At 59.5% G+C, this 27,180-nt stretch overlaps 2 protein-coding genes across 3 annotated transcripts; both read left to right on the top strand.

Annotated features, from left to right (window-relative positions):
* The first annotated feature begins 174 nt into the window (after positions 1-174).
* On the top strand, positions 175-1,698 carry DGUOK (deoxyguanosine kinase). 2 transcript variants are annotated; one of them, XM_072357029.1, is made up of 7 exons: positions 175-297; positions 371-480; positions 643-704; positions 781-928; positions 1,012-1,127; positions 1,206-1,305; positions 1,400-1,698. In XM_072357029.1, the coding sequence occupies exons 1-7, from the start codon at positions 207-209 to the stop codon at positions 1,487-1,489; spliced, it is 717 nt and encodes a 238-aa protein (XP_072213130.1). In that variant the 5' UTR covers positions 175-206; the 3' UTR covers positions 1,490-1,698. The 2 variants fall into 2 exon arrangements, with proteins under 2 accessions (XP_072213130.1, XP_072213129.1); XM_072357028.1 differs by having other exon boundaries at positions 556-704.
* Positions 1,699-4,609: 2,911 nt separating this feature from the next.
* TET3 (tet methylcytosine dioxygenase 3) lies at positions 4,610-26,574 on the top strand. The gene is made up of 10 exons (XM_072357027.1): positions 4,610-4,673; positions 13,558-15,454; positions 15,931-16,021; positions 16,159-16,252; positions 16,773-16,981; positions 17,154-17,304; positions 17,685-17,774; positions 17,891-18,028; positions 18,515-18,851; positions 19,266-26,574. The coding sequence occupies exons 2-10, from the start codon at positions 13,603-13,605 to the stop codon at positions 21,005-21,007; spliced, it is 4,704 nt and encodes a 1,567-aa protein (XP_072213128.1). The 5' UTR covers positions 4,610-4,673; positions 13,558-13,602; the 3' UTR covers positions 21,008-26,574.
* Positions 26,575-27,180: the final 606 nt, after the last annotated feature.

Here is a 27,180-nt window from a genome sequence, read left to right as displayed (position 1 = left end):
CCCCCCCCATCACCACTCCCCGTCCCCACCCTTCCCCTCGTTCCAACTCAGCCGAGACCACCCCTACGGCCGCGGTTCATTTGCATAAATCACCATATCCCCGCCCCGTCTCCCCGCCCACGTGCGCTAAAACCGCGCGACACCTCCCCTTCTCCCGCGCCCTGACGTCACCCGGGGAGCAGCGAAGCCCCGCCCCCCTCATTTGCATGGCATTCGCGCGCGGCGGCACCGGCGGCGGCGGCGCTGAGATGGGGCGGAGCGGCTCCGCGCTGCGCCTGGCGCTGGAGGGCAACATCGGTACCGGGAGAGGGGCGGGGAGGGTCGGGGCGGAGCTCCGGTCCCACGCGTGACCGCCTCGCTCCGCCCGCAGCCGTGGGCAAATCGACGTTCCTGCGGCTGCTGGGCCGCGCCTTCCCCGCCTGGCAGCGGGCGGCGGAGCCGGTGGCGCGCTGGCGGGAAGTGGTGGCGGGAGCGGCGCAGGTGAGCGGCGGCGTTGCGGGGAGATCCCCGCGTGGTGCGCGGAGCCGCGGCTGAGCGCCGCCCCGTTCCCCGCAGGGCGGTAATCTCCTGCAGCGGCTGTACCGGGACCCGGCGCGCTGGGCCTTCACCTTTCAGACCTTGTCGTGTTTGGGCCGCCTGCAGGCGCAGCTGGAGCGGCCGGAGGGTCCCGTGCGGGTGTCTGAGCGCTCCGTGTACAGCGACAGGTGCGGGGCGGGGGGGGGGAACCCGTGCGGGTCCGGTGCCGCTGCGGGTGCGTCAGCCCCCCCCCCCCACCCGCAGGTACGTGTTCGCCAAGAGCCTGTTCGAGGCCGGGCAGCTGGACGCCGTGGAGTGGGCCGTCTACCAGGAGTGGCACACGTTCCTCGTGGGGCAGCTGGGCGCTCACACCGCCCCGCACGCGTTCCTCTATCTCCGCGCCTCCCCGCAGGTGTGCGGGACGGAGAGAAGGAGGGAGGGGGGGGAGGCGGGGAGAGCCCTGCGGGGTGCGATGCGGGGCGCTTTGCTTCGCAGAGATGCCTGGAGCGGCTGCGGTGCCGGGCGAGGCCGGAGGAGCGCGACGTGACCCTGCGGTACCTGCAGCGGCTCCACGCGCAGCACGAGCGGTGGCTGCTGGAGCGCAGCGCTGAGTGAGTGAGGACTCAACACGGTTCTTCCCCTCCCCGGCTCTGCCCCTTCCCCGCCTCTGACCCTCCTCCCCTCCGCAGGGTGCACTTTGCAGAGGTGAGGCACGCCCCGGTCCTGCTGTTGGACGTGGAGGGGGACTTTGAGCACGATGCAGCAGCACAGGACACGCTGATGGCACGGGTGGGTACGGCACGCACTGACCTGCAGCCACATCCACGGGTGATGCTGCTCCCCCCCCCACACACACATACCCCTGTTGGAATCCATCCTGCAGGTGGAGGACTTCGTGAAGGACCTGCAGGATGGAGCTGCACCGCAGCGCCCCGAGGGGGGGCACATGGCTGGCACCGCTGCTGGGCCCTGAGCTGCACTCCATGCAGCAGCACTGGGGGTATCCACGAGGCTGCCAGGAGACACATGTGCCACAGACCCCCCCCCCACATCTGTTGTGCAGGGTGGACGTGCTTGGGTCCATTCCAATGGAAAAACAAACAAACAAACAAATCAAACTGAATCAAAGCGAAAATGTCGGCGCTTTTGTTTGCGTTTTAAGTTACAACGAAATCCAGCTGCTTTCTTGTTTGGTTTTTATCCTTTCTTCTTGAAACCAAAGCATCACGCAACTCTTCTTGTGTGGGGACACCTCGCTCCCTGCACTGTGCAGAGGATGAGACCCTCTGAGGGGCTGACCCCCCCCCTGTGCCCACTGCTGGGGATGGAGCCTCCTGGGGCAGACAGCAGCCTCATCTCCCTTTCCTCTTATGGGGTAAAATCTCTTATGGGGTTGCTATGGCTCAGAGGTGGAGGGGAGAGCAGAGCCCTGCAGTAACCATCACCCCCACTGCTGGGGACCCTACAGTAACACCGGAACGGGACGCTGACAAAGCCCTACAACAGCCCTACAACAACAACCCCCCCCCCCCTCCCCCCCCCTCCCCCGAGAACAAAGGACGGCGGTGGTTCCATCACTGCGGGCTCCATCCCCATCCCGAGCCTCGCTGACCCCCCATCTCCCCTTTTCTTAATCGGATAACGCTCTTTCTATACCCATTGGGGGGTAATTGAGACAAAAATGGGGAGGGGGGGGGAGGGTGGAAGGGGAAATCCCCCCCTTGTTAGCAAGAGTTTGGTGCTGTTTGTTGGAGGCAGGATTGCAAAGTGAAGTTGTTGTCCCAGCGTCACTCCCGTGCTTCTCTCTGTCCCTTCATCCCATGGAGGGGGAAGCACAGTGCCCCCCAAATCTGCCCCCCCCCCCAACTCATGCATCACTCCCCATGGCCGTGAGGCTCTGGTAGGTGAGTGCTGCCCTCCCGCTGTGGGTTGGGGTGACGTGTGGGGTCACGGGGTGCTTCTCTATGGCTTTAGGTCGCCTTAAAGGCTTCAGTGATCGCCCCCAAAAGCTCAGCTGGTCCCCCCCAAAATGCCACCGCGTGGGGACGGGGATCCCCTGCACTGTGACTCATTTCATTCTGTCAGTTCTTAGTGTTAGAATGGCAAAACGCTGTGCAAGAGCTGCTTTCCCCCCCTCCTCACCCCACACACCCCTCTTTGCTGTTGGGGGGCCCCATTGAGAAGGGGACAGCCCTGTCCCCAGGCCACCCCACCCTGCCCAGCGCCCCTGGCACCAGCTGCGAGGCCAACAACAAGTCAGGGCAATGTCTGTATCTACGCACGGGATGAAGAGTGCAGCACTTTGAACCCACATTTCTGGTTTGACCGGCTTGGGATGGCTGGTGGTTGCACTGAGCTGATTTATGATATGGCACATACGGTTCTTTAACCGGAGGGGATGGCGAAGGTCGGCCCTCCCTTGTCTCTGGGGTTCAGTTTTGGGGGGGTTCCCAGCTCTTTTGGGTTGTTCTGAGTGTAGTTTTTACATCAGGCAGAGCTTTAAGCCAAGAGATGTGGATGGGGCAGAGCTCCCTGCTCAGCTCTTTGGGATTCTGCCCTATACCGAGTGTCATTGCTTCACCTTTTGGGGCCTCGCTGCTACTGCAGGTGGATGATCTGCCCCAGGAGGGCAGGATTTGGCCTTACAGGTGACAGCTGTGGCCAGCCCAGAGAGCAGCTGATTTGGGGCACATCGGGGCTTTCAGCCCCTGCATTATAAATCAGCCCCTTTGCCTCCCACTTTGCCCTTGACAAAAAGCCATTCAATACATCCTTAAGCCCGGACTTTGAGGCCACCCTTTTGCATCGCTGCAACATTACAAGTGGCTCAAGAAGATGCTGCTGGGGACGATGGTGGTTGCAGAGGGGCTTCCCCACAGCCCACACGTCATGGGGGGGATGAGCTGCCAGCCTGTCCCTGCACGCCCTGGGCTCGGCATTCCCTGTGCTGCTGTTCCCACGTCCCCTTGCCTCTCCCAAGGGTTGGCTGCACCGTGACCGGTTCTGCCTGTTCCTCCCTGAGCGCCGCCGGCTGTGAACCTCCCGTGCTCAGCCCTCGCACCTCCATCACTCCAGCACTGCTCCTGGTTCCTCCTCCTGCTGGGTTTCTTCAAGCCACGGCTATTCCTGCAAACAGAGAAGGGAGATGCTGGAGGCTTAAGTTTGCAAACTAGTGCTGGTGTACAGAACCCTGAGCTGCTGTTCTGCACTGAAACTGTCCATCTTTGGGGTGGGAAGGCTTCCCTGATTTCACGGCATCATAAAGGCTTCAAAAGAGCTCTAAAACCCTCACGTTCAACCCCAGCCCACCCCCCCCATGCCCACCGACCACGTCCCCAAGCATCACATCTCACACAGACCATGGCTCACCACAGCTTAGCGTGGTTCAGGCACTCTGGTTCTGTGCTGGTACCTTCATCCACCACCCACTCCCAACACCGGAGCTTTGTTCCTGCTTTGTCGTGACCCACTTTGTGCCGGCAGAACCTCTAGGCCAGGTCAGCTCACAGCAGCCAGGCCTGTAGCCAAGCCTGCGGTTGGGCCTGCAGCCAGGCCTGGAGCCGGTCCTGTGGCCGGGCCCACGACTAGTGATCCCCATTTCGGACTATACGAGTCCTGTGGCTGGTTCTGTGGCCACGTTTCTGGCCGTGCTTGTGGCTGGGCTTGCACTTGGACCTACAGCTGCTCCTGTGGCCGGTCCTGCGGCCAGGACTGCAGGCTGTATGTGGGCCTGTGGCCGGGCCTGCAGCAGCGCCTACAGCTGGGCCTGTGGCCGGGCTGCAGCGGGGCCGGTGTCTGGTCCCGTGGCTGTGACTGCAGCCGTGCCTCCAGTCAAGCCTGAGGCCGGTCGTGCCGTCGGCCCCGCAGCTGCTCCGTTGTCCCGTCCCGTGCTCGGCCCGCTTGAACCCGTGCCCGGTCCCTGCGCTCGGCCCGCACGCCGTCCCAGCTCGCCCCCCGCCCCCCCGTGACACCCCACCTCTCGCCCCCTCCCCCGCCGTGCCCCGCAGCTCCGGGACGGTTCGGTGGGGGCCGCCGTCCCCGGTCCAGCCCCGCTCGGGGCCGCACGGCGGGTGGAGGCGGAGCCCCCCCGTGCCGGGGCGGGCGCAGCGCCGCACAAGATGGCCGCCTCGTAGCGGCGGGGGCAGCGGCGGGGCGAGGTAGGGAGCGGCGGGGCCCGGCGGGGCCGGGGCGGGGGCGGCGCGGCGGAGGCCGGGGACAAAGCGGGGCGGCGGGGGGGGGGACCCCCCTTCGGCTGCCCCCTCCCCCTTCGGGTTCCCCGCGCGCCCAACCCGCCCCGGTGCTCCCCCCTCCCCCATCCGTACTGAAAAATACCGGTTTGCTGCTTTTAATCTATTTTACAGTGATTCCCACCTCCCCCCCCCTCCCCTTTCTCCGCGGTTCCCCCCCACTTCTCCCCTCCCCCCTTCTCTCCTACTCCCCCTCCCCCCCCCAGCCCGTGCCCCGCTGCACCGAGCGCCATGGCAGCGGGGCCGGGGGCCGCGGTGACGTCACGGGCTGTCACCCCGCACGGGGACCGTCCCCGCTCTGCGTCACTGCGGGGTGCGGGCGGGGGGCGCGGGGCCCCCCCGGCTCATCTCTCGGCCCACCCCGGTAACGGCACCGGGCCCGACCCCGAGCGCGGTGGGGACCCTCCGTGTGCCGGGGCTACAGCGCGGCTCCGCCGGGTGCGGGGATACCGGGGGGTGCGGGGGGTGCAGGGGGGGGGGAGGCCGTGGAGACGGTCCTCGCGGTGGCCCCGGAATGACCCCCCCCGGTCTCCAGCCTTGTACCCGTGAGCGCAGGTGACGGAGGGAGGGGGGACTCGGGAGGTAACACGGTGCCCCCACCCCGCTCCTGGTGCTGTGTGTCTGTCCCCAGGTGTGGGGTGACATGGCAACGACGTGGTTGTGCTGTTGGCTGTGCACTAAAGAGCCTTTCCCAACGGGGTCTTGGCTCATTGGGGACAACCTGTCCCAGCCCTCTGCCTGCATGTGCTGGGGTCCCCATCCTCACAGTCTCACAGCCCCCGACCCCCTGCCCACGTGTGTTGGGCTCTCCTGTTCTCTGTCTGGCACTGAGGTCCTCCTCCCTGTCCCCACAGCCCCACGATTCTGGGTTGTCTCCCCACATCTGTCTGTTCTCTGGTCCCTATTCCCACTGCATGAATGTCCTTCGTCCCCCGTTTCTGCGTGCTGGCGTCCCCATCCTTGGGGCATTACAATCCCACACCTGCCCGTGTGTGCAAAGGTCCTTCCTCCTTGTTTCTGCAGTGTCAGGTTCTCTGGTCTGTATCCCTATGGTTTCAGCGTCCCTTGTCCCCTTCCTGTGCATGCTGGACTCCCTTGTCCTTGGTCCTGTGCTACCAGGATCCTTGCTCTCCTGCCTCATGTGCAGGGGTCCCTTGTCCTTGTCTCTATGGCTTGGGGTCTTCAGCTTTTTGCCTGTATATTGGGGTCCCCATCCTGTGCCCGCTGCAGTCCCTGGTCCTACACCCTCATTCCACGTGCGTGCTTCTAATGGCACAGCACCAGCACCGCCTTCACCGCGGTTGTTCTACTGTCCCCATTGCAGCGTAGGGCACGAGTGGGAGCTCCCCGATCTGAGCCCCATCAGTGCCACCCTTGAGGCTCCATCGCCTCTTTTATCTCTCCTTTGAGCTCAGTGCAAGAGGGTGCCAGACCCTATTTCTTCTTCTTCTTTTTTTTTCCTTGAGGATAAAAGAGCTTTCTTTTTTTCCCCCTGGGCCGGGATCCAAAGGGAGATGAAATGAAACGGGAAGGGGCTGGAGGTGGAACAGCTGCAAGCTGTCCTCACTCAACATCCACCCACAGCGCTGCTGCCAGCGCCAGGGGGCTGCTCTCTCCCATTCCCTTTGCCCACAGGGTGAGGGATGCGTGGTGTTGGGACCATGGGCAGGCGTGTGCTGGGTGTAGCAGGGGATCCTGTTGTGGCTAATGATGCGGAATGTTTGTTTGCTTCAGCTAAAATGGCAGTTCTTAAAGGGGAGGGGAAAAAGAAAAGAAAAGAAAAGATGGTTTCTGCACATCTCTTGGCTGCATCTTTTTTTGATTCAGCGAGGTTTTGTTGTCGAGTGGTGGAGTTGGGGACCTGGAGCTCCCAATGCTGCAATTTCCAATGCAGCCAAATGAGCGGGGAGGGGGGGGATGGGGGTGGACCAACCCACTCCGAGCTCTCCAAACGCTGTAAAAAATTGATTGGAGCAAGTTCTAATTGCTGCAGTCGTCAGCGTGGAGGCCGGGGGATGCTGTGTAATGTCTGGAGGGCTCGGCTCCAGCTCTCTGGCTGCAGTGCTGGCTGCTGGTGGTGTGGCTCTTTGCTCCCCAGGTGGATGAGGGCACAGGGAGCCGTGGGTCTGCGTGAGTGCCGTGCCATAAGGCAGTCGGGTGCAGCAGGAGGCTGAGAAACACAAGAGCAAGGGGTTTTAATGACCCCTGGAAGCCCCAGCTTGGCGTTGCAATTGGAGCTGTTACAGTTGGAGCCGTTGCATTTAAAGGCTCTGCATTTAAAGGCTCTGCATTTAAAGGCTCTGCATTTAAAGGCTCTGCATTTAAAGGCTCTGCATTTAAACCCGGGTGGTTCTCCCCGCTTACAGGTGTTGTAGCAGACGAATGGGTTCTGACCCTTCCCTGGTGATGCTCATTTGGAGGCAGCTGCTGCCCGTCCCTGCTGTCCCAGGGCTCCTCGCTGGCGGCCGCAGCCTCTCTGAGCCATTGGCAGCCGGTGCTCCTGGCCAGAGCACGCTGCCTGCCTGCACATGGCTTTTTTTAGGTTTACAAACATTACGGCCCCGTGCACACGTCGCTTCCCCCCTCCCTTCCCGTGAGTCATCAGCCCCGTCACCAGTGCCGGGGAGCGCAGGCCAGGGAAGCCGGAGGCGGCGTCTGCGCTTCCCCCCTTGGTGCTGATGACCCCATCAGAGGGGAAAAAAAAATAGTAGAGATTGGGTCTTTTTTTTCCCCTCCCTCTTTCGGTCATGGAAAAGGTTGAGCGCGATGAAGAAGACGCAGCGGTGACGGCTGTGATGATGCCACGGCTGTGATGATGCCACGGCTGTGATGATGCCACGGCTGTTTGTGGCATCGCCCGCCATGGGGCGTTTTGGGAGAGGATGGCAGCACAGCCTCCATCCAGAGGCTGCTCGAATGCAGTGCTATGCCTGGAGATATCGGAGAGGGCCGTGGAACTGATGGCATCCATTGGGCTGAGCTCGGAGCTGTGTGTGCCCCCCGACACGGGATGGAGCGTCGGCCTTTGGCTGCGTGCACGGAGGTGCTGGAGCCCCCGCGCTGAGCTCATCGCGGCTGATGTGGCTGCGGTGACTCAGCAGCGCCGGCGCTGACTCAGCGGCACTGCGGACCCCAGGAGGCAGCCGAGGTGGGAGGGGGGCTGTCATTTTCTGGGGGAGAAAAAAGGGAGGTTTTGTGCGGCGTGCTGCATCAGCCATTGTGCCTGTGCCGGTGCTGATGGGGAGCGCATTGAAAGGATGTGATGCAAGCACATCCCCGTGTAGAAAGGCTCCTGCTTGCTTTTCAGGTGGTTCTTCAGCACTGTGTGTAGGAGAGATGCGGTGGCTCTGACTGAGCATGTGTCTGAGCCCATACATAGGGTGGAGAAGGAGCTTACCTTACTCAACCCCAGCCTTGCTGCTGTGCTAACCTCATGGTGGGGGTCTTCATGCCTTCCCCTCCATGGGGATCTGTCTGTGTGCCGGCTGCCGGCCGCCGCGCCGGGGTGAGTACAGGGAAATGTGGGGAGGGCACCGTGCGAGGGGACGCGGCTGTGGCCATGTCCCTTTTGGGGGTGGCAGCTGGCTTGCACCGCCGGGCTTTCAGCTGTGCGTGCACACAGGGCTTGGGGCCAAACAGGAAAATGCGCCGCCCGCTTCTGTGCTTGCAAGAAAGAGGATCTCAGCCTGGAGAAGGGGAAGCGGCCATCCCATGTCTGCTCCGGCTTGCAGAGCAGGATGTGTCCCCCGAGAGGCTCTTCCTGGACGTGACTTGGTTCCCATCACGTCCGCTCTGGTGTTCCGGGACCCTCCCGGCCCTGGTGGGGCACATGGGGTGGTGGTTGTTTTGGGGTGAGTCAGGGGGGTCGTGGGCACGCTGTGTTGGGCCATGCCAAGCCCGCCCTGCGTCTCGCTTTCTCCCCGGGTGCTTTTCCCTGCCGGGACGGGTCGTGGCAGTGAAACCGGCTGGGGGAGCCAGTGCTGTCCCTGCACCCAGACTGGGCAGGGCCGGGCTCCCACTCATTTCTTGGCTCCTGCCCGCCAGCCATCGCGCTGCCGACGTGTTCCTGCTTGCCGCACACACGTCCCTCCTCCTCCTCTGCCAAAAGCTCGGGCTGCTGACGGGTTTCACCAAGCGAGGAGCAGGGCCGGGGCTGCGCATCCCCCAGGTACGGCGGGCCGTCAGGTGGGCTTTGGAGAGCCGTGCACCCACCATACAACACGGGACCCCGGTCCCAGCAACGTGCACAGCCCCGGTGGGACGGGTGTGGGGCGGCTTTGCGCCATGGCCACCGATTCCCGAAGGCTGGTTGGATTTCTGCACCCTGCTTGCAAGGCATGGGAACCGGGCGAGGGGGGAGTTCCCACTGGGGTTGGTGTGAGGCGTGCAGGGGGGCACTGCGCCCCGTCCCAATGCAGGCAGTGCTGTCAGGGTGTGAGGGGCTGCGGAACGTGGCCCGGCCCCACGTGGGCAGCTCGGGTGGGTGGCAAAGTGCTGCCGGTACAGGGAGAGGCTCAGCACAGCCTCAGGCGTTTCTGCCACAGCCTACACGCTTTCCTCTTCCTTCCCAGGTGAGTCCACGTCCCTTCATTCCTTCACCTTACATTCTTTCTTTTCCTTTCTTTCCCCCTTCCTCTCTTCTCCTTTCCCCCTTAGCCTCCCTTTTATCCCCTCCTCTCCTTTCCATCCCTTCCTGCTGAAGCCCCGTTGTTTTGGCATTGCCGGGCCGGCCACAGCGCCAATCTGGTAGCTGAGCTGAGCACGAGAGGAGTCAGCTGTGCTGGACTGAAGCCTCTCCAAGAAACAAAAATAGCGCCACGTTGGGTTTTTGGTTGTTTTTTTTTCCCTTTATTTTTTCCTCTCTTTTCCCTTTAAAGAGCTCTTCTCCCCTCCCTCGCTGCCGGCCGGAGCAGCCTGACGCAGCCTGGCAAGCCGTTCCCCCTTCCTCTTGCCAAATGCTGGTTCCCGGCTCAGTGCCGCGCTGGGAAAGCCAGCCCTGCATCTGCTGAGCAGCTCCTGATCCGGCTCTGCTGGTGCTGAGCATCTCACAGTGCTGTGCCCCGCAGGTTCCTCCTTCTGCCTGGCCTGAGTGGGGACCTCAGGGGCCGCTTGCGTGCGTGGGGATGAATGTTCCAGCCCAGCTTTGAAAGGCATCCAGGGTGGATTAGCAACAGATGCCGGAGCGCAGCCGCTCCTGGTGGGGGTGATTTTGGAGGAGCTGCATCCAAGCTCTCACCTCCCCTTTTTGCTCCATGCATCGAGGATTGCTGCTGGGCAATCCTGCTCCCATCTTTTCCCCTCGCTTTGATCAGCTTTCCCGTTGCTTGTAGCTTGGCTGGGCTGGGCAAATGCTTTTCCTGGAGCCCCACAAGAACGGATGGGGTTGGAGACATTTCCTGGTGGAGGAAAATCCCCCCGTCCTTATTGCACGCTCCTGGTGCGTGTCATTAAAACAGCTTGTTGCCTGCGAGATGGAAAGGAGGATGAAACGCTTATCCCAATGGCATCCAGAGCAGGATTACGGCTCCGGGCTTCCCTGAGAGGCCCATGGAAGCGGGGATGGGTTCTGTGCAACACAGCCCTGCCACGGCTCTGCCCGTCCGCCGGGCTAAATGAGGACAGGAGCGAGCGGCTCAAACCCAGTGCTGGGGTCAGCCGGGGCCACGGAAACAGCTTGGAAAACAAGCGAGCGTCTGGGAGCGCCGGGAGGAGCTCCATGGCTCTTCAGTTGGCTTTTCCCAGGGCCATCACATCCGCTCGGGGTATCCGTGCCGCCGGGCTCCTCTCCAGCATCCCCAACCGCCGGCACCATGCTGACATTGGGCGGCTTTCTGTGCCCGCTGAGCGGCTCATCCAACCCCAGGGCGTGCTGCCGGCCTCCTTTGTGCTGTGCTCAAAGGGATGCTCACCCATATCGGGCTTCCCCATCCCATGGGGACACAACGGTGTCCCGGAGCCCGGAGGATCCCGGAGCTGCTGCCAGGGGAAGAAAACCACGAGCGCGGCACGGGGCCGGCAGCCAAACAGCCGCCTGCCTCTTGGCCGGCCCCAGCCGCTGGCGCTGGCAGCACTGCTGACCTCCCGAGCACCCCGCCGTGCCACGGCTGTGCCAGCCCTGCATCCATTCCCCGACCCCGTGCCGTGCGTCGATGCATCTGGGCACCTCCAGCCCCCAAATCCTGCCCTTCCAATTGGGATGGTTTGTGGTTGGACACGATGATGCGCTCGGCTGCTCCGAGCCTGTGAAATCAATTGAGGTGTGTGTGTGTGTGTGTGTAGGAGTGGGTTTACAAATATCCCAGACAACCAGATAAGGGATCGCTGCTTCTGCTCCCAGTTTGCGGGGCTGGATGGGCCTCGTGGGGGATGAGGAACAACCCTTTGCACAGCACAGTGCTGTCTGATATTCCACCCATCGCTCCGTGTTTCTTATGGGGTCGGGGGAAATACAGCATGATAAAAAATAGGGAGGGAGAGGGGAAAAAAGGATAAAGGGCCCTATGGTGGCTGTGGCACCTCAGCTGGGGACACCGGTCCCCATAGGATGCTGCTGTTGGTGTAGGTTGTAAAGGGGTCTGCTGCATATGAGTTGGTTGAGCTGTGGGATGTGTGGGTTGTGGGATGTACGGGGTTATGTGCTGTATGGGTTATGGGCTGTGTGGGATATGGGATATATGGGTTATGGGATGAACAGGGTTATCGGCTGTATAGGTTATGGGATATATGGGTTATGGGCTGTTAGGGCTATGGGATGCACAGGGTTATGGGATGAACAGGGTTATGTGCTGTATGGGTTAAGGGCTATATTGGTTATAGGATGCACATGGTTGTGGGCTGTATGGGTTCTGTGCTGTATGGGTTCTGTGCTGTATGGGTTATGGGATGCGCAGGGTTATGGGATGCACAGGGTTATGGGATGCACAGGGTTCTGTGCTGTGTGGGTTCTGTGCTCTATGGGTTGTGTGCTGGATGGGTTATGGGATGCACAGGGTTCTGTGCTGTATGGGTTCTGTGCTGTATGGGTTCTGGGCTGTATGGGTTCTGGGCTGTATGGGTTCTGGGCTGTATGGGTTCTGGGCTGTATGCGTTCTGGGCTGTATGGGTTCTGGGCTGTATGCGTTCTGGGCTGTATGGGTTATGGGCTGTATGGGTTCTGTGCTGTGTGGGTTATATGCTGTATGGGTTCTGTGCTGTATGGGTTATGGGATGCACAGGGTTCTGTGCTGTATGGGTTATATGCTGTATGGGTTCTGTGCTGTATGGGTTATGGGATGCACAGGGTTCTGTGCTGTATGGGTTATATGCTGTATGGGTTCTGTGCTGTGTGGGTTATGGGATGCACAGGGTTCTGTGCTGTATGGGTTCTGTGCTCTATGGGTTCTGTGCTGTGTGGGTTATGGGATGCACAGGGTTCTGTGCTCTATGGGTTATGGGATGCAGAGCGCTGCGCGGTGCAAGAGATGCACGGACGCACCTTGCCGTGGGGCGCTGAGGCTGCGGTCCCTACCCGTGACACGTGCCGGCTCTCGGGATCCTCCCGGCCGTTCGGGGGCTGCGGGACCGATCGCACGTTTCTCCCCCCCCCAACCCCCTCCCCACCCCCCCCCTTCCCCGCCCGTACGTGCGCGCGGCGCCGGGGCTGATGGCTCCTGCAGCTGCCGCGGGGGGCGGGGAGCCGCGGCCGGGCGCGGTGCGGAGCAGTGCGGGCGCCTCCGTCCCTCCGCGGGCGCCTCCGTCCCTCCGCGCCTCCGCCCCCCCCCCGCAGCGTAAGTGCGGCGCCGCGGCCGTAAGTGCGGTCGGTCCCGGTGGCTGCGGAGGAGCGCGGTGCGGGGCCGGGGGTTTCCCGGCGGGGTCGGTGCGTGTCGAGGCCTTTTTTTGTTTGTTTTCCTTCCGCTCAAAGCATCGCAAACAGAAAAAAAGGGGGGTTGGGGGGGGGGAGCGGGAATCGCTGTTGGCTTCGGGATGGAATCCCGCACCCCCCCCCCCTTTTTCAGCCCCCTTCCCCCCCCCCCCCCACCTCCCCACGGCGGTGCCGGGAACAAAAGGCGCGGGGCGGGAGGCCGCGTGCAGCCCCGCGTGTTTTCCCCGTGGGTTCCCCCCCCCCCCTTCGGATGAACATGGACGGACCTCGTGGGGAACCTCCAACCGGGCCGCGCGTGCGGGAGTTCCTGCGTGGGGGAAGGGGGGGGGGGGGACGAGTGGGGGAGGGGATCCCGCTGTGCGGGGCTCCCGGCTGCGGAGGGGCCGTGGGAAGGGCAGACGGGGCCGCCAATGGGGTTCGCCCCCCCCAGGGGGATGTTTGGGGCAGGGAGGACTCGAGATGCTCCTTTCTGCTTCCACCGGGGTTTTGCTCTGCCTGGTTCAGGTGCCTGTTGCTCCGTCTCTTCCTGCCCGTCTGCGGCCCCCTTAAGGGGTGAAGGCATCCCCCGGCCCCGCACAGGGCTCTCCTGTTAGTGATAAACTACACCATCCTATCCCTTGTGGCACTGAGACCCCCTTCCAATGGGCATAGAGATGCCCCCCCTGCCCCTGTGTCATGCACCCTCCGGGGTGATGGGCTCCGGACCCCCTTCTCTCCTTGTTGCCCCACTCCTTGCTCAGTGCCCCATTGCAAGCTGCGGTCCCAGAGAGCACAGCTCCGTGTGGGCCTTTGGGATGGGAAGGGTGCAAAGGCACCTGCAGCTGTGCTGGGATGGATGGGGAGTGGTGGGCTGTGGGGTGGGATGCGGGACATGGGATGTTGCGTGGGATGCTGCATGGGATGCTAACACTTCTCCTCTCTCCCCACTCTCAGACAGGTCCGGGGGGCGACTTGGTTGATGGCCCCAGAAGAGGCCCAATGGAAGAAGGGCTGATCGATTATGGAGGCGAGAGGACGCTGAGCGAGGGCGGCCGGCTGGGCCTGGCCGCTGGGGGCCGGCCGCAGGCGGGGGGCAGCGCGCTGATGGAGCCCGGCGGATGGCTGCCCGGCCCCCCCACCGGCCCCGCACGCCTGGAGGACGCCCGCAACCTGGTGGCCTTCTCGGCGGTGGCCGAAGCCGTGTCCTCCTACCGGCTGCCCGCCCCGGGTTCCCCCTCGCTGCTCTACAAGAAGTTTGACACCGAGATGAGCCGGGGAGGGCTGGCGCCGCGGGACGGCGTGCCAAGAGGGGAGGACCTGCACGCCCTCAAGGCCGCCCTCGCCCTGGCCAAGCACGGCATGAAGCCCCCCAACTGCAACTGCGACGGCCCCGAGTGCCCCGACTACCTGGAGTGGCTGGAGCAGAAGATCCAGGCGGCCCTGGGAGAGGGTCCGCTGCCCCACGCCCCGCCGCCCCCCGACAAAGGTGCTATTGCTCCCCCCGCGGTGCTGGAGGCCGCCGAGCCGTGCCCGTCGGACGGCCTCCCCTTTTCCCAAAGTGCACTGAACATCGCCAAGGAGAAGAACATCAGCCTGCAGACGGCCATCGCCATCGAGGCGCTGACGCAGCTCTCGGCCGCGCTCCCTCAACCCGGTGCTGATGGGCCGCCCCCCCCGCCGCCACCACCGCCGCCGCCGCCGCCTCCCCCGGTGCCCCCTGCCCCCCTGGAGCCACCCGTCAGCACAGTGCCTCCATCCGGGACCACCGACCCTATGGCGGAGCTGGAGCAGCTCCTGGGCAGCACCGAATACATTGCTGCCGCCTTCAAGCGGCCCGAGGCCGGCAGAGCCCCCCCTGCAGCAGCCCCGAAGCCCCCGGATCGGACACCGGGCAAGGAGGCAGCAAGCAGCCCCCGTGTGCTGCAGGAGCCCGACCTGCACAGGAAGACGCAGCTGGTCCTGCAGCAGCACCTGCATCACAAGCGCAGCCTTTTCCTTGAGCAGAGCCTCTCCACGACCCCCCCGGAGCGCCCACCCGGCTGGTGGACCCCCAGCACCCCCAAACCTTTCGAGAAGCAGGCCAAGGAAAAGAAGAAAAGGATGCAGCCGGACAAGCCAGCCCGCAAGCAGGTGCAGATCAAGAAGCCCAAGCAGAAGGATTCACAGCCGCTCTTCCTGCCCTTCTGGCAGATCAGCCTGGAGGGGCTGCGGACCCCCACCGAGCCCCCCGCCTCAGCATCGCAGCCCGAGCCCCCACCGCCCACCCCGCAGCCACCCACTGCTCCCGACTCTCAGGAAAGGGGGACCCCCGGGGGGGACACCCACAGCCACCCGCCAACACCGGGCCCGGAGGGAGCGCCGCCCGCCGTGGTGGACGACAAGCTGGAGGAGCTCATCCGGCAGTTCGAGGCCGAGTTTGGGGACACCTTCAGCCTGCCGCCCGCCGGGACCCCCGCGCTGCAGGAGGGGCAGCCGCCGGCCCCACAGGTGCCCCCCATCACCGCCAGCACCGCCACTGTGGCCCCCAGCAACGCCGCCCCCGGGGGCTCCGTGCTGTCACCGGGGAAGGGACCTCCTGCAGAGCATCTCTTCTCCGTGCGCTCCCCCAAGCAGATCAAAATCGAATCCTCTGGTGCTATCACCGTGCTGTCCACCACGTGCTTTTACTCTGAGGAGAGCCAGAACGCCGACGAGGCGGAGGGGACGCCCACCAAGGATGAGGTGCCGCTGACCCCCACCCTCAGTGGATTCCTGGAGTCTCCTCTCAAATACCTGGACACGCCAACCAAGAGCCTGCTGGACACCCCCGCCAAGCGTGCGCAGGCCGAGTTCCCCACCTGCGACTGCGTGGGTAAGGGGGGACACGGGGGCCTGGGGGTCCTTCGGTGGGGGCTGGGGATGTCACCTGGGGGGCACTGAGGCTGCTTTGGTGGGATTTGTCTTCATTGGCTGTAGGGTGGGTTTGGGCTTTATTCCCTCTTGCTTTCATGGCCAAGGATGAGTGAGCACTTGATTGAGTGCCACCACCAAGCGTAGAATCAGACCAATCATAGAATGGTCTGAGTTGGAAGGGACCCTTAAAGGCCACCCAGTCCAACTCCCTGCGGCAAATGGGGACACCCAGGGCAAGACTCTCTCGGCCCTAAAACACTCAGTGCCAAAATGCTGCATTCAGGAGTGAGGCTCGTGCTCTGTCAGTGAGGAAATGCCTGATCTTTCCTGCAAAAGTGCTTCGTTTGAGGGAATTCGGCATCTGGGGGACGTGGTTCCCAGAGGACACCCCAACATCTCCGTTCCCTCCCCCCACACACACACCTTTCCCTGCAGAGCAAATCGTGGAGAAGGACGAGGGGCCGTACTACACCCACCTGGGCTCGGGACCCACCGTGGCATCCATCCGGGAGCTGATGGAGGAGCGGTAAGGGACCCCAACCCCTCACAAGGCCCTGACAATGGGCCATGGGCTTGTTGGAGGGGCTTGGGGGCTTCAGTGGGGGGTGTGTGTGGGGTGAAGCCTCAGCTGGACACTTATGACTGATGTGGGTCTGCCCCCAGGTATGGAGAGAAGGGCAAAGCCATCCGCATCGAGAAGGTCATCTACACTGGGAAGGAGGGGAAGAGCTCCCGGGGCTGCCCCATCGCCAAGTGGGTGAGTGTGTGCCTGCAGAAAGGGCCCCAGAAGTCCCTGGGACTCCATCGGTGCCATTTAATCAAACATGGGTCAGAGGGAGTGAAACAGCCCCGGGCTCAGTGCTTCTGCCCCACCGCTGCCATCCTCAGTGCCATGCTGGTGTCTGTTCCCTCTCTGCTTGGGGACAGGGAGGGTCCCCACCATTGGTGGTCGTGAGGACCGGGAGAGGATGCTCAAGGTATAGCAGCAAAGGGCAAAGCGAAAGAGGTGGCCACTCCTGGGATCCTCTGCAGGGCTTCTCACCCTCATAGAATTGTAGAATCATAAAATGAATAAGGCTGGGAGAGACCGCTCTGATCCAACCATCAACCCCACACCCACAGTGCTCTGAGCTCTGTGGGCCTTGGGGTCCCCAAAGCCCATGGGGAAGGACATACCCAGGGTTATGCCTGCAGCTCTCCTCCATGTTCCTGTGTGATGGTGCAGAGGCACCCACTGGTGGGGGCTTGTGTGCCAACTGGGCCCGGCTGTTTGACAGGTGATCCGGAGACACAACCAAGAGGAGAAGCTGCTGTGCCTGGTGCGTCACCGAGCTGGCCACCACTGCCAGAACGCTGTCATCATCATCCTGATCCTGGCCTGGGAGGGCATCCCCCGCACGCTGGGTGACACGCTGTACCAGGAGCTCACTGACACCCTCACCAAGTACGGCAACCCCACCAGCCGCCGCTGCGGCTTGAATGACGAGTAAGTGCGAATGGGTCACCACACCAGCTCAGGGATGTGGGGCAGAAGGGGTCGCAGCATCATCCCATGTTTCTCACTCAGTGGGGCCGGCTGTCAGCCCTCCAACCCATAGGGAGGGGGATGCTATCCATGCAGAGGTGGCTGATGCTCTTCCTTGCTGTCCCTCCCGCAGCCGGACTTGTGCGTGCCAAGGCAAAGACCCCAACACCTGTGGTGCTTCCTTCTCCTTCGGCTGCTCTTGGAGCATGTATTTCAATGGCTGCAAATATGCCCGAAGCAAAACTCCACGGAAGTTCAGGCTGGTGGGGGACAATCCCAAGGAGGTGAGTGACACAATAGTACTGGGAAGGGGGGGTTGGGGGGTCCTTTTTAGCCCTGGCTCCAAGTTTTGTGAGGAGAAGGTGTGAAAATAGGGTCCCACTTAGTAGTTTTGGTGAATTGGGGGGTAAAAATGACAACCTGACCCAGCAAGGCTCTCACTGATGCTGGCTGTGACAAATGGGGCCTCGCTAAAAACCCCAGGGAGATTGTAGAGTAGGAAATAATACAAGAATGGCTGTGTGCTTTGTGTGATGGCAGACATGGTGGGGAAGGTTGGACGCAGTGTGATGTATATGGGCTGCATCCCTGATTGCATCCCTGCTGCCAGAACCCTCGGGTGATGTCCTCTTGTGTACAAACACCTTTTTTTTCCCTATTGCAGGAAGAACTGCTCCGGAAAAGCTTTCAGGACTTGGCCACTGAGGTTGCTCCGCTTTACAAGAGGTTGGCACCTCAGGCCTACCAGAATCAGGTACCCAACCACCCAACATCTCCTCCTGGGCTCCACAGCTTGGCAGCCAGCAGAATGGGAATGGGGTGGCAGCATGCAGATTTCAGGTAACCAAAGCCTTCTCCTTGTTCTGCTAGGTTACCAACGAGGATATCGCAATAGACTGCCGGCTGGGCTTGAAGGAGGGGAGGCCGTTTTCAGGGGTGACAGCGTGCATGGATTTCTGTGCTCATGCTCACAAAGATCAGCATAACCTCTACAATGGCTGCACAGTGGTAAGCAGGCACTGGCGGGTTGTTCAGGATGGCTTCCCTTTGGCTGCTGGTGCTTTTTGAGCTATGTGTTGTCCAGCTGGTCCCTTTAGGGAGCTTTTTGGAGCAGAGTTGACTGAACCACTGTCACCCCAGTTTGGTGGCTGATATTTGGTGCTTGCACTCATGGAGCAATTTGCTTTTCAGTGCTTCAGTCCCTCAAATGAAAGTGTTTGTGTCCGCAAGGTGCTGAAGCATCTGGTCCCCACCAGATGAAAGCAAAGCACTCATGGGAACTACGCATTTGCTGTTGTCTGACCCAGACCCCAGGGGAAGTTTCCAAACAGCAGCAGGGGAGCAGAGTGGGCTGGGAGATGCACACCAGTGCAAGACCGGGGTGTGGATTGCTGTTGAATCAGGGCTGTCCCCCTTGTCCTCCTTGGGCTGCATTTGTCAGCATCTCTAGAGCTTGGCAGCCCCGTCCCCTCACAGCCTCCCGCACTCTTCCAGGTCTGCACGCTGACAAAAGAAGACAATCGGGTGGTGGGGAAGATCCCCGAAGATGAGCAGCTGCACGTCCTCCCCCTCTACAAGATGTCCAGCACGGATGAGTTTGGCAGCGAGGAGAACCAAAATGCAAAGGTTGGCAGCGGGGCCATCCAGGTGCTCACATCCTTCCCCCGTGAGGTGCGTAAGCTGCCCGAGCCCGCCAAGTCCTGTCGGCAGAGGCAGCTGGAGGCAAAGAAAGCCGCAGCGGAGAAGAAGAAACTGCAGAAGGAGAAGCTGATGACACCAGAGAAGATCAAGCAGGAAGCTCTCGAACTTCCTACACTCCAACAAAATGCAGGTAATGGGGACAGAGCTGAGGTCGCACAGCCCCAAGCTGTCCAGAAAGCAGTGAGGGGATGAGGATGTTCCTTTGTGGCTCTGGGAGGTGTAGTGGTTGGGGGCTTTCTTGGCCCACAGGGTGCACCAGCAGTGCTGTGTGCAAGTTGGCATTACCAGCTTGTGCCATGGGGTCTCACTTTGCACTGCGGTTTTTGTGGTGCCCGTGCTTTTGCTGCAGCTCAGTGCGTGGGTGCAAATTGCTGCCAGCACATCAGCACACGGGGGTGATGCCAGTCACAGCCAGGCTCTGTATGCCAGCAGTCCCGCTGTTGGCTTTTTAAGGCTGGCTGGGTTTTTTGGGCACAGGATCCTCACTCCCTGCTGTGTCTCCTCGGCCAGCTGGTCACGGTGGCTGTGTGTGCTATGCCCACAGGTATGGCGTTGAAAAGTGGGCTCACCCCGCAGCCGCTGAAACCTTCCATCAAAGTGGAGCCTCAGAGCCATTACAACGCCTTCAAGTACAACGGCAATGCGGTGGTGGAGAGCTACTCGGTGCTGGGCAGCTGCCGGCCCTCCGACCCTTACAGCATGAACAGTGTTTACTCTTACCATTCCTACTATGCACAGCCCAATCTGCCTTCCGTGAACGGATTTCATTCCAAGTTCACGCTGCCCTCCTTTGGGTATTACGGTTTTTCCAACAACCACGTGTTCCCCTCGCAGTTTCTGAATTATGGGGTGCCTGAGAGGGGTGAGAGCTGGGTGAGCAACAGCTACGAGAAAAAGCCCAACATTCAGGTGCTGCAGGAGAACCTCAACCATACCTACAGGAATACGGATTTCCCCGAGCCCATCCCACACAGCGTCCGGAGCAAAAACCATCACCAGCGCACCTACGAGCGGGCCAGCCGCTATGCCAGCCAGCAGAAGGCGGCTGCGGCCGGGGTGCACAGGACTAGCACGGGCTCAGAGGAGGCATCGTCGTTTGCACAGAACTGTTTTGGCAGCAGGGCCATCAAGCAGGAGCCCCCGGACCCCCCGCCCAGCATCGAGCCCCCAAACAACCCTGCAGCAGCCGTGCCCGGCACTGGTCTGGCTCTGCCCGCTGTCCCCGTACCGGAGCAGCAGTGGAGTCCCTACAAAGCATCGTCCCGAGGTTCGTCTTCCCCCGAGCGGACTAGTGCGGCCGAGAGCTCGTGGAGCAGCCTGGTGCCGGGTGCTGGAGGACGGGAGAAGCTGAGCGCCTTCGATGCTGCCGTGCACCTGCCACTGCCGGAGAAGCAGTGGCCCAACGTCGTGGCAGGAGAAGCGTCATCATCGTGTGGTTCCAGCTTGCTGCCGAAGCCGTGGAGCCCCTGCAAGCTGGGGGAGACGGTGCTGGGCGGTGCGGGTACCCCGACCCTGCGGGACAAGGGCTGGGAGCTGGGACCGCTGGGCTTTGGCTCGGCTCTGCCGGAGCTGCCCGTCTTCTCCGAAGAGCCGTGGGGATCCAACAAGGCCGAGGGGCAGAGGACGCCGGCAACTGTGGCGGGGCTGGCTGAAAAGCCGTGGGAGGCGGCGGCGGTGCGTGAGAAAGGAGCAGCGGGGGTCCGCCGGGAGAAGCCGTGGGATCCCTTTGGGCTGGAGGAGGGAGTCGAGGAGGCGGCGGTGAAGGCGGTGAAGGAAGAAGAGGAGGAGGAAGAAGAGGAGGAGGAGGAAGAGGAGTGGTCGGACAGCGAGCACAACTTCTTGGACGAGAACATCGGCGGCGTGGCCGTGGCGCCTGCGCACGGCTCCATCCTCATCGAGTGCGCCCGCCGCGAGCTGCACGCCACCACCCCGCTGAAGAAACCCAACCGCTGCCATCCCACCCGCATCTCCCTGGTCTTCTACCAACACAAGAACTTGAACCAGCCCAACCACGGCCTGGCGCTGTGGGAGGCCAAGATGAAGCAGCTGGCGGAGCGTGCCCGTGCGCGGCAGGAGGAGGCGGCGCGCCTGGGGCTGCAGCAGGACGCCAAGGCCTTCGCCAAGAAGCGCAAATGGGGCGGCGCGTTGGCAGCCGAGGCGGCCACCAAGGAGAGGAGGAACGCGGTCCCCACGCGGCAGGCGGTGGCCATCCCCACCAACTCCGCCATCACTGTGTCCTCCTATGCGTACACCAAGGTGACGGGGCCCTACAGCCGCTGGGTCTGAAGGCGGAGGCGGCCGCCGCAGCCCTTCTTACCTCAAAGTCAGCAGCACTGGAGTCCCGGTGCTGCTTCGTGGTGCTTTCTCCTCGGGCATGGGGGAGAAGAAAACAAACAAAACAAACAAAAAACACACACAAAAAGCAGAAAAAAGAGAGGAAAAAAGCAAAATAAACCCAACGTTATGCTTGGAAACAACAGAACCGATGCGGGTGCGAGCTGCACTTGGCAAAGTGTAGGAAAATAGGAAAGGAACAATGCTCTTGGACATTTTTCAGTAACCTAATATTTATATCTCTGTGTTTTTTTAATCTATCCTTGTGCACTGCAAGAATGGAGAGAGAAGTTTATAGCGTCCTTTCGCAAAGGAGAGGTTTTTAATCCCACTTAAAACCGCGTATTTATTGGATTATTATTATTATTATTTTTTAATCTGACAAGAACGACGAAGCCGACCTTCAAAATATGAAGCGAACATCAAGGAAATAAAAGAAATACATGGATAAATTAAGAAAAAAAAAATAGAAAAAAAAAAAGAGAGAAACAACCCAAACACCAAACCAGCGTATAAAGGCAGAGGTGGAGCTCCCCAGGGCCGTGGATGGGGGTCGGCCCCACAGATCCACCTGGAAATGTGTGCTATAACGTCAGCAGGACGCACCGAACATCCAATGTTTTTTAATTGTTGGTTCCCAAGGACCCACAATGGCTGTTTTACAACTGGAGGAGTCCAACCCCGTGGGTGGAGACCTCAGGGCATTGTGTGGAGGGTGCTGCTCTCGGAGCTCCGTGGCTCTGCGCTCATCTGGGGCTCCGTTGCCCTGAGGAGATGAGGAGCAGCTCGGCTGCGTCTCCGAGAAACCCGACAGGAATCAAACACATAAATAGGAAAAAGAAAAAACACAAACCCACGATAAACAACACAAAACTGTGAATAGCTAGCGTTGCTCTCTGTACATCACTGTTGCTGAAGTCTGGTGCTTTCAGTCTCTTGGGGGGACTTTGGCCGTACGAGCGGCTCTGGGAGGAGCAAACCCAGGACTTGTCTCCCCACACTCTCAGTCCGATGGGTGAGTTGGCGCGGCGGTGTGCTCCGCGTTTTTCTCTCCCCAGGTGCCATCATCTCACCTTCCTACAGGTTGCTGTTCTTCTTGCAGAAAAGAAGACAACACCCAATCCACCCACCAACCAACTGACCAACCTACCCACCATCCATCCAAACAACCAACCAACGAACCCACCAGCCAACCAACCATCCATCCAACCAATGAACCAACCAACCAATCAATGAACCCACCAACCAACCAACCCACCCACCCTGTAACCATCCAATCATCCAACCAACCAACCAACCAACCTACCCACCAACCATCCAACCAACCAACCAATCTACGAACCCACCAACCAACCAACCCACCCTGAAACCACCCAACCAACCAACCAACCAGCCAACTTACTCACCGACCAGCCCAACCTGCAACCAACCCACCAACCATCCAACCAACCAACCAATCAACGAACCCACCTTGCAACCAACCAACCCACCCACCAACCATCTTACACCGCGTGGTGCTTTCCCAACAACCTCAGCTGAGGCTGCCACCCTTGAGCCGTATGGGGCGCTGGGTGCAGGATGAGGCCGCGTCGTCGCTTTGCACTTCCAGGTGCCTTTTTGGGAACACGTGAGCAAGAGCCGGCGCCGTCACCGTGCCGAAATCACCGCGTGAGTTTACTGCAACCCCACTCACTGGCACAGCTCAGCAGGATCTTGGTAAAACAGCCTGAACCTTTGTGTAATCAGTCTGATTTTAAAAACCTGTACATAAGGAAAGAATTTTTTTTTTCTTTCTTTTTTTTTTTTTTTACAAGCACTTTCACTTAGATTTAAAAACAACAACAACAAAAAAGAAACTTTAAAAAAAAAAAAAAGCAAAAAAAAAAAAAAAAACCAACAAAAAGACAAAAAAATTCCCCTCTCTCCCCTCCCGACGACTTGAAAGCGGTATGTTTTAGACACAGCTATGGTGGGAGAACTGTAAATACTGGCAGAATATTTAACACGCTTTGTCCGTCCTTCATAATTTTTTTTTTGTTTTGTTTTGTTTTTTGTTTTTTTTTAAAGTGTAATCTGTAAAGTCGCGTATATTTGACAAGGAAATTCAGTGAGCTTTTATTGCTTTTCTTATAAGTACCCAATAGCATATCAGGATTGTAGAGTTCATGGCAAGTCAGACCTTTGGTTGGCCTGCGGGTGTCTTGGGCCTGCATGCAACAGGTTGGCTATGGGTATTGGCCATGGGGTTCAGCTGTTGGTCTTGGTTGTAGGTCTTGGCCATGGTTTTGATCATAGAGTTCAGCCATAGCACTTGATCATGGGTCTTGGCCATAGCATTTAGCCATGGGTTTTGGCTGTAGATCTTGGCCGTAAGTCTTGACCATGGAGCTTGGGCATAGGTCTTGATCATGGAGCTTGGTCGTGGGGCTTGGTCATGGTTTTTGCTGTGAGTCTTGGTCATGGTCTTGGCCATAGGTCTTGGTTATGGTCATGGCCATGGGGCTTGACCATGGTCTTGGCCATAGGTCTTGGCCATGGAGCTTGGCTGTAGGCCTTGGCTTGTAACACTTGGCCATGGAGCTCAGCTGTGGTGCAGCAGCAGTGCTGTTTGGAGGGCTAAGATTGAAAGAGGTCGGATTCGGGTGCCGGCCTTGGTTTGCTTTGCCCAGATCTTGTCTGACTTCCGTGCTGTAGGTTGTCGCAGGGGTGCCTTGAAAGCTTCGCGTAGATGATGTTAGCAAGAAATTTGCGGCATTTGGGGAGAAAGGGGAGCGTTTGGAGAATGTTTTGGTCCGTGCAACCTGTCTAAAAGTCCTGCTTCCTTGGAGGTGTCTGGTTTGGGGGTTTGCTCCAGTGCGGCGTCCCCCCCTGCCTTGAAGGGAGTCTCAAACTGGTCCGGGGGCTTGGGGGAGGGGGTGGGCAGTGGCGTGTGGGTCAGGGCGAGAACTGCTGCAGTCTCACGTTTTTACACTACATTACGTATAACCTACCTCAAATCTCAGTCATTGAAAATTAGCATGCTTTCAGACTTCTTATATGAAAAACTAGAAAAAAACTATGCACAGCTCTTTAACCCCTTGCTGCTGAGAGTCTGTTTTAAGCGAAACCTTTTTTCTTTTCTCTGTACCAGCACCTGCTCTTGTCTCACCCGCGCAGAAGCCATGGGGTGGAAGCACTGCGGGGTCGTCCCGGTGCGGGGTGGGCGGCGGGGTGTGCTGGGGGCGGCGTTTTTAATCGCATCGGGGCCTGGGGGGGGGGGATGGTTTGGGGATGGGGACACTTTGCAGCAGGTCGCAGTCACGCTGGTGCTAAAACAACACCCACCTTGGGAGATGGGGGGAGATCTCCGTGCTCAACGCGGGGTTCCTGGCCACGGTGCGCAGCTCGGTGCTGGCCAGGGGCTGCTCCCCCTCTTGGCACTCTTGGGATGAGGCTCAGGAAGGAGATGGAAAGCAGAATCCCTGAGGTGCCTCAATTGCTAACTTTTCCTTTTAGTACTGGAATATATGCTTTGTGGGCTCTTTAAGGCATATTTTTATTCAATGAAATCTTCTAATCAAAATGGTGCTATGGTGTTTTAACAAACTGTTATCATGCTTCTGCCTGATTCCATCTTGCCGAGGTGCTACTAATGTATATAAGAAACTAGAGAACCAAGAAAAAAAAAAAAAAACAAAAAAAAAAAAAACAAAAAACATTAAAAAAAAAAAAAAAAGAAAAAGAAAAAGCAATGAAATGATGTCGTTGAGAAGGAAGTTTACTTTTCCGGAGCGACAGCTCAAAGCGTGCCGGGAGCATCTTGTTCTTATGCAAACAGAAACCGGTGCCACGCTGATGCATTGCGGGCACCTTTGCTTTGTGGCGGCTTCGTTCCCCTCCAGGAACCAGGGGGTGGGCAGACACGGTGCTCAGATGTGGTCCTCAGCCCCAGCGTGTGGCCACGGTGCTCGGGCACGGTGCTCGGCCGTGCGCTGGGGACCCGGTGCTTGCTTGTGGTGCTTGGCCACCGTGCGTGGCCTTGGTGCTTGGCAGTGGTGCTCAGCCAGGTGTGTGAACACGGTGCTGGTTGTGGTCTGTCGGTGCTCAGCCGCGGTGCGTAGACTCGGTGCTCAGCCCAGGGGTTGTGAGCGCACTGTTTGGTCACGGTGCTCGGCCGCGGCGCTCAGCGGTGCTATGGATGCGGCGCTCAGTGTGTGAACGTGGTGCTTGGATGCGGTGCTCAGCCAGGGAGGGGAACGTGGTGCTCAGCTGTGGTGCTCAGAGCTGGTGCGTGTGTGCGGCATGCGGGCACGGTGCTGGCTCAGACGGTGCTGCGGCACCAAGCGCGGTGCTCAGACGTTGTCCCGCAGTCACGGTGCTCGAACAGGGTTCATGGACACGGTGCTTGGGCACGGTGCGTGGACGTGGTGCTCAGGAACAGTTGCTCAGGCGTGGTGCTCGCCCACCGTTCACCAACACTGTGCTTGAACGTGGTGCTCAGACGTGGGCTGTGGGTGGACGTGGTGCCGGGGCACGGTGCTCTCCCACCATGGAGCTCGGTCCTGGGGCAGCCTCGGTGCTCAGGCACTGCACAAGGACCTGGTGCTCACCCTCCACGGTGCTTGGATCCAGTGCACCCAAACACGGTGCTGGTACCTCCTGGCCCCGGAGCTCCATTCCCTCCCTGGTGGGGTTTTGGCTGCGGTGAGCTGTAGCAGGGGATAGCTGGGCTTCACGCTTCTCCCATCTCTTCATTTCCTTTCCACCTCCCCACTCTCCGCTGTTGGGTTGATTTTTCTTTTGGGGGTTTCATTGGTGCTACTTTTTCCCTTTGGGTTCCCGTGAGCTGAGGGGGGCAGCAGCCCCCTCCCAAGGCCCCAAACCAAGGCAAAATACCTCAACCCCAAACCCCACAGCGCCGCGGCAACGAAGGCAGCGAAACCAGGGGGGGCGAATCTTTCCGAAATCAGGGATCCTTTGGCAGCGCTGTTTGTTTCTATTTTGACTCTATATATTTTTTACCTTTCATCGATCCTCCCTTTTCCGCCCGGGTTTTTTCCTCATTTTTCCTCATCCTTCAGGGATTACAAACTGAAGTAGTTTTCAGCCTTGTTTTATTCCGGGAGCGTTTTGCCTGTGGGGTTTGGGGGGGGGAAGGTGGAAGGGGGGGGGTTGATTTTTGCACCGCAAAGAATAAGAAGGAAAAAAGGAAAAGGAGCAAACAAGAAAAAAAAAACCAAACAAAAGGAAACGAAAAACCCAAGAAAAAAGGAAAGCAAAATAAGCGCCATTTCCGCAGGGTTCAGAGCTCGGGGTTGGATCTGAGGAGGGTCTTTTGGGGGGGGTCTGGGGGGGGGTTGATTTGGTGTTGGATGGGGTTCGGAGGATGGAGCGGAGGCGATGGGGGGGGGTGGGGGGTGTTGGGGGGGGTCTCCCCTCTCCCCTGCAGGGACAAGACTTGAAGATTCCTTGGCCGGCTCGGGGCTGTGGTTACTTGAAATGAAGTTGTTTGTTTTTATTTCTGTCGTCGTCGTCGTTTTGATTTTGATTTTTGGTTGTTTTTTTGGCTTTTTTTTTTCTTTATTTTTTATTTTTTTTTGGCTTTTTTTATCTCCTTCCGGGGCGGATCGAGGAGCCGTAGATTATCCCCCCCCCCCCCTTCCCTACAGTCTCAAGGCAATAGGATTAATGTGTATTAAACTGTAGATAACTCCTAGGACAGTCAATGGATGCCGATCATAATTTTATTTTGTATAATTTCACCCCTTTTTCTTTCTCCTCTTTTACGTGTGTTTCTCCCCCCCCCCCCCCTTCCCCTTTATATCCCCCCCCCCTCCCCCTTTTTTCTCCCTTCAGTGTTTTGGTAAATTTATTTTCTAGGATGCCTAAAAATCGCAAGTATGGACCCCCCCCCCCCCTTTATCCCCCCCCCCTATTTTCCAACCTTTTCTTCTCCCCCATGATTTCGTTTCTCATTTGTATTTTATTCCCTAAGTTCCACGCGGTCCCGCCCGAGGCCGCAACAATGTATTATTATTATTATTATTATTATTCCTGATATCTTTAAAATATTGTGGGTGTTTTAATAAATTTTATATTTATTTTTTGCACTCAAAAATACGCCTGGGGGGACGTTGCTCATTGGC

The sequence above is a fragment of the Excalfactoria chinensis genome, chromosome 25 (genome assembly GCF_039878825.1).
Source record: "Excalfactoria chinensis isolate bCotChi1 chromosome 25, bCotChi1.hap2, whole genome shotgun sequence".
In the NCBI taxonomy this organism is placed as follows: domain Eukaryota; kingdom Metazoa; phylum Chordata; class Aves; order Galliformes; family Phasianidae; genus Excalfactoria; species Excalfactoria chinensis.
Note: the sequence above shows the minus strand (reverse complement) of the source record. Positions and strands in the feature narration are given on the sequence as shown.

Coding starts and splice junctions, on each gene's coding strand:
- DGUOK (XM_072357028.1), top strand. CDS start 207: ATGGCATTCGCGCGCGGCGGCACCGGCGGCGGCGGCGCTGAGATGGGG. Junction 481..555: donor TGGTGGCGGGAGCGGCGCAG/GTGAGCGGCGGC, acceptor CGTTCCCCGCAG/GGCGGTAATCTCCTGCAGCG. Junction 1,306..1,399: donor AGGACACGCTGATGGCACGG/GTGGGTACGGCA, acceptor TCCATCCTGCAG/GTGGAGGACTTCGTGAAGGA.
- TET3 (XM_072357027.1), top strand. CDS start 13,603: ATGGAAGAAGGGCTGATCGATTATGGAGGCGAGAGGACGCTGAGCGAG. Junction 16,253..16,772: donor GCTGCCCCATCGCCAAGTGG/GTGAGTGTGTGC, acceptor GCTGTTTGACAG/GTGATCCGGAGACACAACCA. Junction 17,775..17,890: donor CTCAGGCCTACCAGAATCAG/GTACCCAACCAC, acceptor TTGTTCTGCTAG/GTTACCAACGAGGATATCGC.